The sequence below is a fragment of the Halichoerus grypus genome, chromosome 5, assembly GCF_964656455.1.
Source record: "Halichoerus grypus chromosome 5, mHalGry1.hap1.1, whole genome shotgun sequence".
NCBI classification, from domain to species: Eukaryota; Metazoa; Chordata; class Mammalia; order Carnivora; family Phocidae; genus Halichoerus; species Halichoerus grypus.
In genome coordinates this window covers 142,848,374-142,861,160 of record NC_135716.1, presented here as the reverse complement: position 1 = coordinate 142,861,160, position 12,787 = coordinate 142,848,374, and the positions used below count along the sequence as shown (strand labels likewise).

The window sequence follows — 12,787 nt, the reverse complement described above, 5'->3', positions numbered from 1 at the left end:
ACCCAACAGCCACAGGGTCTTCTGACTCTGTGTCTGGAGAGCTGCTGTCTCAGCCTCTAAAAGTTCACTCCATGAACTACTCCTATGACATGCCTGAACTCTACTGTTTGGCCTGGAACCCTAGAACACTGATACCTTGAAGAGATGGCTTGAAGGTAGATCCTTTTCTGGTTTTTGAGGTTCCAATTCACATGGCTCTTTTTCCTTCTCCTTTTTATCTTCATCTTCATCTTCATGTTTAGGGCTTAGATGTGAAGAGATACCAGGGGAAAAGTGAGGTTTAGAGTGTTTAGATCATAGTGTACCACCCAATCCTAAATGAAATGAATTGAAAAAGTGAATGTAAAAAACACGAATAATCCCCCACCTCTCTCCACCTTCTTCTAAGATGAGGATCAGGTCACCCATTAGATCATTTCACTGAGTTTCTACCTGCTCCAATCAATGCCAGAACGAATCTCTGCTTAAAATCTCCTAGGAACTCCCCATTGCCTGTAGGATAAAATCTAAGCCTATAGTGATCTGGCCGAAACCTTTCTTTCCAACCCCATCTACTTCTGCTCCTTCCCTCCATTTTTGCTCTAGACTCTCACATTCCCCAAACCAACGATCCTAGTTCGAGCAACTCTCCCTTTTTAGTTGTTATTTCCCTTGACAGACATGCCCTCCGCATCTTGCTGGAAAACATCACACCCTTCTCAATTTGCTGAATCATCTTACTTCTGAGAATCCTTCCTTGATTCTCCCAGTCATACCTTCTTATCCGCTGCCCCAATACTTTGTCCTTCTATCTTGTATTCTAAAGCACTGTCTATGGATCTGCCTCCAGTTCCTCCACTTTGCCTTGTAAATGAACAATCAAGTTATAAGGAGGCAGAGCTCTGCTATTTCTCGATATATCCCCAGCACTAATGCTGTGTAATCTAGAGAAGCAATAGCACGGGGCCTGGCACAGGGCGGTAAGGTACTTAGCCAGGCTTCCCTACAGAAATGAAGGACTGCCGCGCACCGCAGTATACAGACAGCAGCTGCACTGGAGGGAGTAGGAGAGAGAGATGCAAGGTGGACAGTGTCATGAAAAACCTGAGAACCAAGGACAGAATGCTGGGGAACCATCAACCCCCAAATGAAGACTTCTGTTCTGGCACAGTGAACTAGATTTACAACCACATTCATACAGAAGGCAGAAAAAGAAGAGCCCTCAAAGAAACTCAGAAGAGGGGGTCATCAAGGGAGGAAAGCACCAGAGACAGTACTGTTCTGAAAGACAATGGAAAGAGTTGTCAGGAGTTTCATTCACTCATCTAATTACTGAGCACCGTGCCCCCCATTAAGGCCATCTGCTAGTTCCATGATGATCGGGAGCGGTGAGGGAGGGCTGGCTTCTAATCCCCACTATATATCCCTCTTTCTGCAAGTCTACGATTAACCTTTCTAAAAAAAATCAAATTTTCTCATTTATAAATGAAAGGTCACAATGCCAATCTCCATGGTTGCCATGAGAATGAAATGTGAGAAAAATGTTGAAAGCCTAGCATTGTTCAGAGCATATAAAGGACCTGCAGTACTTGGGGTCCTTGTCTTCATGGAAGCATTTGCTGTGTTAGAATTACCCAATTCTTATTTCTCATTGCACACTGTTGGTATTTCTCCTAAAACATAGCTGCCTTGTTGATGTACATGCCCTTGGTAATCCATCTTGCCCCTCAGGTCTTGTCCAGTAGTTTCTATATAGCTGGATCTCCATAACAATTATCAAATTAAACTCAATATGGTGACTTCTAGGAATACTATGAGGGGATGGGGTACGTTATCTCTTTGAAACTCTATCTGCTTTGAAACTCTTTTGTGGCTCCGCCCTGACCTAGAGTATAAAGTATAAATCTGTGCTGTCAACTGTGGCCACTGTCCATGTGTGGCTATTGTGCATTTGAAATATATCTGGTCCAAATTGAGCTGTAAGTATAAAACATACTTGGATCTTGAAGAATTATGAAAAAAAAAAAAGACTATAAAATACCCCAGTAACAGTTATTATATTGATTACATGTCAAAATGATAATATTTTGGATATACTGGGATTAATAAAATATATTATAATTTTACCTGTTTCTTTTTACTTTTTAACATTTGGCTACTAGAAAAATTTTAAATGACATCTATGGTTTGCCTTATAGTTCCATTGGACAGGGCTGGTCTAAATGGTAAATTAGGCCTGGAACATACATTCTGATATTTTCACCTGGCCAATTCCTACAGGTCTTTCAAGATTGAACTCAGCTGTCAGCTCTTCAAAGTATGCCCAGAGTCTCACCTCTGTGTTCCTACAACTACTTAGCAGTGATTATATTATATTGTAACTTCCTACTGAGACAGTCATTTCCCCCTCCAAATAGCCCCTTACCCCCAACCATTCTGGCCTCCACGCCCATCTTGAACCAAGGGAAGAGAATATATTCTATTCATTTTTGTATCTCAGAATCTAGCAGCATCTGAACAGAGTAAAAGCTCAATAAACAATGAATTAATCATGTGACATGGGCCTCCCAAGTGCCAAGCACCATGCTAGATGCCGGAGGGTAATTATGGGGGGCATGAATCGAGGCAGGCCAGAACTCAAGGAGAGAGATGAAACAGGCTTCCCCCATGACCCAGTGCTTGTGTGTTTAGCCTCCGCCAGGGAATTTTGATACTTGCTTCTCCAGACCTCACCGACCATGTTTACTCTAATGCATTAAAAGTAACTCCAGGGGAAGAATGATAGACTCTGAAGAGGTGGGTCAGAGCACAGCCTTGCCAAGGTCCTGGTTTGGACCCAGAAGTATGAGCGGTATCAGGAACACCAAGAACAAGAAAACACAGGCCCTTCTCACAAGGAGCTCACACACAAGAAGGGGTGAAGAGAAGGAGAATGAGGATGAACTGGCATGTTAGCAAACCAATGACACACAGTGATGTTAGTGCAAACTTGTGAACCTTACAGGGAGGAGCCTGGCTACTTCTCTCTGAAGGAGGGGACTTAGGAAGGCTTCTTATAGGTGGGAATGTTTGAAGGTCAGTAGATGTTTACCAGATCGTTAAGTTGGGATGAATTAATGAATTAAGGCAGCAAAGGCACAGAGATTTGAAACAGCATGGTGCATTTTGGAAACTAAGTTCTTTGGCAGTCACATGATGGTTATATGCCCAGTTGACTGTGTGATTCCCACAGTCCAGGAGCCCCTGAGGGTAGTGGCCAGGTCTCCATCACTGCTACCGGCCCAGTGGTTAGCAAGTGGCTGGCCATGCTGGAGACTCAGTAAGTGTTTACTGATGAGTGTGGTCTGGGCTAGAACAAGGCAGGAGGGAAAGGCCAGGCAGGACCCCTGAGTACCTTCTCTGCACCAGGCACCTTATGAGGTGCTGGGGAAGCTGAACCGGGGCAGTCTCTGCAAGCATAGCTGACCCATCGAGGTAAACTAGTTCATTCATCAGAGGGCTGGTGGTTGGATTAATGCTTTTCCATTTGAAGATAAAACTCACCTAAGTTCTTGATGGAGACCATTCTTCCAAGGCTGAAAGTAAAGAGGGAAATGGTCATTTTCATAAACCAATCCAAACCATGCCTTTGTTGTATGATTACAGATCTTTAGAGACTTGACCAAAAGACCAGGCAGGTGAGGTCTCGGCATGGAGCAAAGGTGGACACTGACAACAGAAACTTCCAGGAATCCTGGCTGGTGGAAATGAAGGTCAGTGGGAAAGGAAGAGAAGCATTCCCCATGTGACGGTGCATGCCAGAGGGAATGTATCATCTGACTTAGAATAATAAATTGTCCTCTGCATGCTTTTCCAGGAATGCGCCTGTAGAATAAAGCTTTCCCATCATTTGGGGGAAATACGCACTTGTGATATCGGAGCAATGTTTCAGCGGGCAGAAGTAGTGACACAAGTCATGCTGGGAACTCTCCCAGGCTGGCTGTGCACCCCCTGATCCAAAATTCGCTCATATAATCTAGATTTGGCTCCGTTAAGATTATGTCCCAATGACTACAATGTAGCTCATTTATTCAGTTGTCACCAAGATCTGATTCATTCATTATTTTGAATCTAGACAAGAATGCTGAAGAAAACAGAAAATAGCTAAGCCTTGAAAATGCTGCTCCCAAGACCAGCCTAAAAGCTCATTTGCCCTCCTATGAGGAGAGCCCCGCAGGCCTTCATTCAGGGACGACCGGTTTTTATTTTCCGTAGAATTCTAACAACCTGGATGGTAGAGTGACAAGTCAGATGGACCTCGGCTACATTATTTACGGGTGGCTGAGCCTCTCTGAGCCCCCAGTTCTGCCCTGTAAAATGCAAGCAGTGAAACTAGCTCACCGGGGAGCAGGGAGGATGAAGCGCTCCCACGTTTGCACAAATGCCGGACACAAAACAAGGACCTGGTACAGGCTTTTCCACGTGACAGACTCCCTGCTAGATGCAAAGATATTGACAGAGAAAGCAGAACTGTCAGAGAACAGAAAACAATGACGGCAAACAGACTTGGGATTTCGTGGGAAGACAACTAGCTCTGAACACCTAACAGGGGACTAAAATCATCATCATTTTTTTTTGTTTTTTAAGATTTAGCACAAGCAGGGGGAGGGGCAGAGGCAGAGGGAGAAGCAGGCTCCCTGCTGAGCAGAGAGCCCGACGCGGGGCTCAATCCCAGGACCCTGGGATTATGACCTGACCTAAGGCCGATGCTTAACCGACTGAGCCACCCAGGTGTCCCAAGGGACTAAGAGCATTTTATAAAGAAGAGTGTGAACTGCAGCCATTCAATCCCTTACATTCCGGAGGATTCCATGTTATGAAGACAGGGTGAGATCAGATTCCACCCACCCAAACAAGAATACTGAGATGAACACAATACATGTCTGAAAGTTAAGATTTTAAAGTTAAAAATACAGGGCGCCTGGGTGATGTAGTCAGCTAAGCGTCCCACTCTTTATTTTGGCTCAGGTTGTGATCTCAGGGTTGTGGGATCGAGTCCCGTGTCGGCCTCTGAGCTCAGCACAGAGTCTGCTGGAGATTCTCTCTCTCTCCCTCTGTTCCTCCTCGTCATCTCTCTCTCTCTAATAAATAAATCTTTTTAAAAGAAGTTAAAAATACTTTAATGCTTTTTTTCTTTTAAATGAGATAAACTCTAGTTATTTACAGAGTTCACTTGTGCAGAAAAGTTTATTATTTTGGAGACATTGCCGGATAATTGAAGCATTTTAATAGAATGTTTCTACTCTTGTTAATAAGAATAATCATTTGTAGTTTTCTAGCTAGAAAGTGTAGCTAGAACAGTCCTTTCTAGTAGGTGTAAGAAAACAAGCAGAAAGATGAAAGGTCTTGACTAAACGAACCCGGTGAGGAAAGAGTGAACCTTCACTGGTACAGTTACAACACGAGGCGAGCACCTCGTGCGCCAGGCGCTGTACTGGGCACTTAGCTACTTTTGAGTTCTCTCAGCAATTCAGTGAAACAAGTATGAACCCCCTTATTTACTGAGCGTCTACTACAGCAGATGTGGTCACCACAGGGCATCTGCTTCCTGCCCTCATGGAGAATACACCATTTTCCAGAAGACACAGCTGGAGCCCAGAGAGGTAAGATGCCTGGGAGACATGCAGGCGTTTACTATCGAATGGTTTCTCTGAGTTTACCTGACTCTCATTCCCACAATGACCCCAGACGTGGGTACTTCCATTATCTCTATTTTACAGGTGAGGAAATGGAGGTTCGCGACCACACGGGCAGGTGCAGGGACTGAGGCCAGCAGGGACTCTGCTTGGGCCCTAACCAAGTTGCTTCAAGGTGGCACCTCGCACCATGCCCACCAGGAGCCAGAAAATGCGCCTTCAAAGAGCTGGTCATCCTCCCGAAAGTGCAGGAGATACAAATTTGGCACAGCACTCCTCTCTCTGGAGGGACCGTTATTAACGGCCAGCTAATGCTGGCCGCCATAGATAACGGGCCGGGAGTGGATGAGGGCCAGCTTCTCCCTCCTCCCCACACCCCCTTTTCTATCTCTGTTATTACAGGAGACAGAATCTTAGCAGCTGGAGCCTTGGAAAAGCCTCAGGAATCGGGAGAAAATGGAAAACAAAGACCTTTCTCCTTGCTCATAAAAGAAACCCCTTTACAGTCAATTCTGTATACCTGTTATAGTTATAAAGTTGGTAGAAAGAGGAAACAATACCTTTCGGGGTTCTTCAATTTCGACTTCGTAAGTTGCTAAAATAAATATGAAAAAAAAATTATATCAGAGGCAGTTTATTCACTGTTTCTTACAGCACCCAGGATTTAAGCAACTATGAGGGATGGCAGAGTTCAGTTTTCTCAGCCTCCAGAACATGGATCTGTGTGAGGCTTTGTCCCGGTGGTCTGGGGAATTCCCGGGTCACTGACCATGGCTTTAATCTCTGTGGGGATTTCCAGGATGGAATGTATGGTCAGTGAAAACACGTGAAACAATTTTCACTTTCCTGTTTCCGTAAATAGATATATACTCCATGCTTAAGAGACAGCACTGAAATTTAGTGGTTGCAATCGGAAGGGGAACGTGAAAGGGAAGGGAAAGGAAAAAAGCCCCCCTCCAAAAAAATAAAAAGGCTAGATCCCACTTCAACAAAATGAACTCCATAGCACGCTTGTAAGTGTTTTATTCCTTGACTGTTGTTTCCCTAGCACAGCTTGAAAAGAGGAGACTGGCCACCAACCGAGGTTTGAATTCCTTTTGATTTTTTTCTGATCGTTCTGTGGATTTTACTGAACGATGTGATGCCAACCTTAATTATTAACAAACACAAGTAGTGGCAAGAATGTGGGCTCAGAGCCCAGTTCTGCCGCTTCCTACCTGTGGGATTGCGGACAAATTACTTCATTTCCTTGAGTCTCAGTTTGCTCACTTGAGAAATGCAGTCAATTAGTACCTGCCTTACACAGTTAATGGGGAGATTAAAGGAGATGATGTAAAAAATGGGACATGCCTAGCAGAGCACCAGATATTGTACAGAAAGTGATGGGTTTTTGATAAAATTGATTATTTTTCTTTGCTGAAATGTCATCTCTAGAAGTTCCCCCTACTGTTAATGAATATCCATGCATAATAAGTAGGACTCCCCCTGTTTTTCTTCTCTTTCTTGCTGCTAGGGTCCTGAGGCTTTAGTTTAGAAAAGTGAGCAAAAAACATGTTGCATTTTTTTTTTTTTTTAATTAGGCTCCATGCCCAGTAAGGAGCCCAGTGCGGGGTTTCAACTCATGACCCTGAGATCAAGATCTGAGCTGAGACCAAGAGTCGGATGCTTAACCGACTGAGCCACCCAGGCGCCCCTCATGTTGCATTTCAAGGTCATTATTATTCTATACATACAGTCCATTGATAAAACAAATGAAATCCTAGGTTTTCTTTAGGGATTGCCTGCACGTGTTTGTTTGACACACAGACCTAAAATTCTTGGTAGATGATTAATACTATGCACTTCAACTAGAATCACTGTACACTTTTATTTTTACTGATTTTTGAATCAAAATGTATTATTTTGGCATTGCTTACTTTAAAATATTTGTTTAGCTATTTATACGTAACAAATATTTGCTTATGATGCAGTTTGCTCCATATCCATTCCAAATATGGATTTCTTTTCCAATTTTAAAAATGGTAAGTCTCCTCCCCAAACTGATGTATCATTCTTTGTTTTTCAAAGAAATAACAAATCATGATGTTTTTGCTTCTCACTGCCACCTGGGGAGAGGGGAGATATTATTATTCTGTCTTGGAAATGGGGAAACCAAGGCTCAGAGGAAGCTTACTTGCCAAGGCCGCTACACAAAAATACACACTGAATTAATAATGCATTCATAATTTGATTATGATTTTTTTTAACAAACTAGAGGTTCTCCAGAGATAAGTTTTGCCATCACAACTTGCTCCCAAGGAAGGAATATAAAGGACAAAGGACTGTACCCCAGGGGGTCAGGAAGGGACAAGGAATCATAACAGGAGGATGCAACCCACAGCCCTGGAGCGCATTCTCTCCACTGACAAGCTTTATTCCAGCTGGGGGAAAAGGACACACATCACAAGATGGTCCTCAGTACCCTCCAACTGCTGGCACCATAACATGACCACAGCTTACAGGCTTTTTCTCCATGTACTAACTCCCTGTGTGACCTTGGAAAACCAGGAGGTGAAAGGACTCTTACTAATAATATAAAAACAGTAATAAAAATCAGCTAACATTTTTTACACTTACAAATAGCAGGGACTATGCTAAGCGTTTAAATGTATGATTTCACTTAATTCATACAATGATCACTCTTGACACCCCCATTTCACTGAGGAGGAAGCAGAGGCCCAAAGAGTGAAGTAACTTGCCCAAGGTCACTCTGTTAGCAAATGGCTTTCAAACTTCCTCCCAGCTACGGAATCATTCATTTAAGTGGAATATTGTCCACGAGCATACACAGAACTTCTCTGGTTGATGTTATCCTCAAGGTCTCCAGTACCCCTCAGGACAGTCCTAGGGCCTAGGAAGCATAGTCTGAATGGCTGGTCTAGATGACCTGAGGACAATTCTGCCGAACTTCTAGAACAGCCTATATCCTGCTTACTCACATTCTATATAAAAGGGCAAAGCCTCAGAAAGGCACCCATGCTGAGCTATGCACCCCCAAGGGGATGGTCTTTGTTTTCCTGGCATTAAGGGACAAACTCATACAATGGTGACAGTGAAAGCTAACCACCTCATCCTTCACCTTCTTTTCCTCCGGAGCTCTCTCTCCCACTCTCCTCCAGAAAGGTAGCATTTAGATTCCTCACCCTTGGTGGACAGCGAATGAAAGAACAATCCATTTTGAGTTAATCTTTGTAGAAGATGTGAGACTTACATTGAGATTGATTGATTTTTACCTATGGATATCCAATTGCTCCAACACCATGAAAGGCTAATGTTTCCTCCATTAAATTCCCTTTTATAATTTTGTAAAAAAAAAAAAAAAAAAATCAGTTGGACACACTTGTGTAGGTCTCAGTTCTGGGTTCTTAATTCTGTTTCATCATGCTATGTGTCCTTCCTTGTCAATGCCACATAGTTTTGATTACTACAGATATAATTCTTGAAATCGGGTAGTCTGCTACCTTCCAATTTTTCAGGTTTTGTTGTTGTTGTTGTTGTTGTTGTTGTTTTTAGCTATTCTAGTTCCTTTGCTGTTCTATATACATTTTAGAATAATCTTGTCAATATATTAAAAAAGAAAAGATCTTGCTGAGATTTTTATAGGAATTACATTAATCTATCGACCTGGGGAGAATATTTTTTCTACATGGAGTTTTCCAATCCATAAACATTGCTGGGAATGGCCAGCAATCCCGGTACCGACGGATGAAAGATGACTCCAAACTTTGCTGAGAAAGAGAGGAGAAGGCAAGGGGGTCAGAGACGAAGACCCTTTGCTCTTCTTTGCTCCAGCTTTTATTGGTCCTTCAGGATAATCACAAATCCTTATCACTGTTTCTCAAGCACGTGATGTGTGACAAGGGATCTTACTGAAACTAGGAGGATCTGTTTACAGGAAAGATACGATATGCTAATCTGCGTGTTCTACGAGTTCTGCTAAACATAGCCTAAGGGACAATGCATACGTCTCTTAGATCACAGGGCGGCTGTTTGGGCTAAGAAAGCTTCGGGGAAGGCAACTCCCCATGGCATTCCAACGGCAGAGTGGTCATGTGGGCCTCAGCATTCCAAAGGCCTATGCCCTTCTCTGAAACCCTCCCTGTCCTTAGTGGCCTCTGTGTTTCATTTTAGCAAGTCAGGTATTATGGCTGATTTCATGCTCTACATTAACCCCAACAAAACATGGTATATCTCCCCCATTTATGTAGGTTTCCTTTGAATTATTTCATCAGCAATTTATAGTTTTCAAAATTTAAGTCTTGTAACATTTTGTTAGAGTCAATTTCTCTTTCTTTAGCTATTGTGAATGTTATAGTATTTTCTGATTTTAGTGTGTTCATTGCTAGTATATAGAAATAGGATTTTTTAATTCTATTTTGTATCCTGTGACCTTGCTGAACTCATTTATTCTTCTAAGATTTTTCTTTTTTTTTTTTTGTAAATTCCCTGGAAATTTCTACCTAGGCAATCCTGTCCTCTGCAAATAAGGACAGTTTAATTCTTTGTTTGATTTGTATATCTTTTATTTCCTTTTCTTGACTTGTTACACTGGCTAGAATTCCCAGCACTATGCTGAATAGGAGTGGTAAGAGTGGACATCCTTGCCTTCCTTGTTCCCAGTCTCGGGGGAAAGTATTCAATGTTTCTCCATTAAGTATCATATTAGCTATAGGCTTTCTTTCTTTCTTTTTCTTTTTTTACAAATGGTCTTTTTTTCAAGTTGAGAAAGTTGCCCTCTATTCTTATTTTTCTGAAGGTTTTTACCATAAATGGGTTTTGAATTTGTCAAATGCGTTTTCTACATAGATTGATGATTGTGTGATTTTTCTTCTTTAGGCTGTCAATAAAGATTTCATTGATGATTGAGTTTTTTGAGTGATCTTTGAAAATCAAACTAGCTTTGCATCCCTGGAATAAACAGCATTCAGTTATGGTATAATTCTATTTTATGTCTTGCTGAATTCTATTTGCTAATATTTTGCAAAGGATTTTTATGACTATACTCATGAAGGATGTTAATCTGGAGTTTTCTTGTGCACATCTCTGTCTTCTTAAAATGAATCAGTAGGTGTTTCCTCCTCTTCCATTTTTCTTGGAAAGATTGTATAGAATTGGTGTTAATTCATTTTTAAACATTTGGTACAATTCTCGAGTGAAATCTCCCAAGACTTTGAGATGGTCTTTTTGGGAGTTCTATTTTCTGTTAATTAATTTATTTTTAAATTTTAATTCCAGTATAGTTAACATACAGTGTTAAAGCTTTTTTTTTTTTTTTTTGAGTTTTAAAATTATGGATTCAATTTCCTTAACAGTTATAGGGCTATTCAAATTATTTATATTGAGTGACTTGAGGTAATTTGAGTTTTTGAGGAATTGTTCCATCTTTAAGTTGTCAAATTTAGATATGTAGAGTTGTTCATAATATCCTCTTATTGTCCTTTTGAAGTCTGCAAAGTTTGTAATGATATCTTTGTTTCATTCTTGATACTGTTCATTTGTATCTTCTTTTTGTTTCTTTGTTAGACTTGCTAGAGGTTTGTCAGTTTTATTGATCTTTTCAAAGAACAAGCTTTTCCTTTCATTGATTTTCTCTACTCTTTTCTGTTTTCAATTTCATTTATTTCTGTTCTTAATCTTTATTCTCTCCTCCCTTCCACTTGCTTCAGATTTATTTTTCTCTTCTTTTTCTATGTTTTTGAGGTAGGATCTTAAAGATTTTCCTCTTTAATGTAAGCATTTAGTGCTATGAATTTCCCCTCCGCATTCCTTAGGCTGTGTCCCACAGATTTTTATATATTTTCATTTTCATTCACTTCAATATATATATTAATTTCCTTTTAGAAATGTGTGCTTTTGTTTCTAAGTGTTTAGAGAGTTTTCTGTTATCCTTTAGTTACAGATTTCTAGCCTGATTACATTGTGGTCAGAAAATACACTATGATTTCAATTTTTCAAAATGTGCTGTTTTATGGTCCAGAATATGGTCTATCTTAGTATATGTTTATGGATGCTTGAAAAGTATATGTATTCTGCTCCTGTTGCACCTTCTATAGATATCAATTAGATCCTGTTGCTGATGATGTTGCTGAATTCTGTATCCTTGCTGATTTTCTGAGTAGGTGTTCTGTCAATGTGGAGAGAGGGGTGTTAAAGTCTCAAACTATGAGTCCATTTGTCTATTTCTTCTTTCACCTTGTGCTTCACATGTATTACAGCTCTGGAGCTTGGTGCACACACATAATTGTTTTGTCTTCTTGATGGATTGACCCTATTATCATTACATAATGTCCCTCTGCATCTCTTATAATTTTCTTTGCTCTGAAGTTCACTTTATCAGTTATTAATATAGTCACACTGACATTCTTTAGATTAAATTTACATCCTCCAATCTCTCTCTTTTAATTGGTATATTTAGGTAATTTACATTTAATGTAATTAATGCAATTATTGCTATATTAGGGCTTAAGTCTGCCCTTTATTTTTTATTTTGTGTTTTTTTTTTTTTTGCTTCTCTTTGATATTTCCTGCTTTCTTGTGGGTTATTTGAACATTTTTTAGAATTATTTTTTATGTACCTATAGTTTTTTTTTTTTTTTTTAATCTCACTGTATAGCTGTTTTAGTGGTTGCTCTAGGGATTATACTATATATACACGTAACATCACAGTCTACTGGTATGGACATTTTATCAGTTCATGTGAAGTATAGAAACCTTATTTCCCTCTACATCCCTTAACCCTTTCCTTATAATGGCCTTATGTATTTCTTTTATACACATTTAGAACTATATCAGATAATGTTAAGAGTTTTTGCTTCAACCATCAAACATAATTTAAAAAACTCAAAAGAAAGAAAATATGTCACATTTACTCACATTTGTATTCTTTCCATTTTTCTCTCTCCTGAAGTGATGGTCCAAGGTTCTTCCTTTTATCATTTCTTTTCTGACTAGAAAGCTTCCTTCAGCCATTCTTTTAGGATAGGTCTGCTGGAACAAATTTTCTTAGTTCTCCTTCATCTGAGAATATCTTGATTTCCCCTTCAGTCTTGAAGGATATTTTCACTGGTAATAGGATTCTGGATTGATAGTTCTTT

At 40.4% G+C, this 12,787-nt stretch overlaps 1 protein-coding gene across 1 annotated transcript in view; it reads right to left on the bottom strand.

The window, feature by feature from the left end:
- The window catches only part of FYB2 (FYN binding protein 2), a 94,607-nt gene that overhangs the window by 39,957 nt on the left and 41,863 nt on the right, over positions 1 to 12,787 (bottom strand). The window contains 3 exon segments of the mRNA XM_078073092.1: positions 136 to 244; positions 3,523 to 3,554; positions 6,215 to 6,249. Of these exon segments, the coding sequence (XP_077929218.1) occupies positions 136 to 244; positions 3,523 to 3,554; positions 6,215 to 6,249 (176 nt within the window).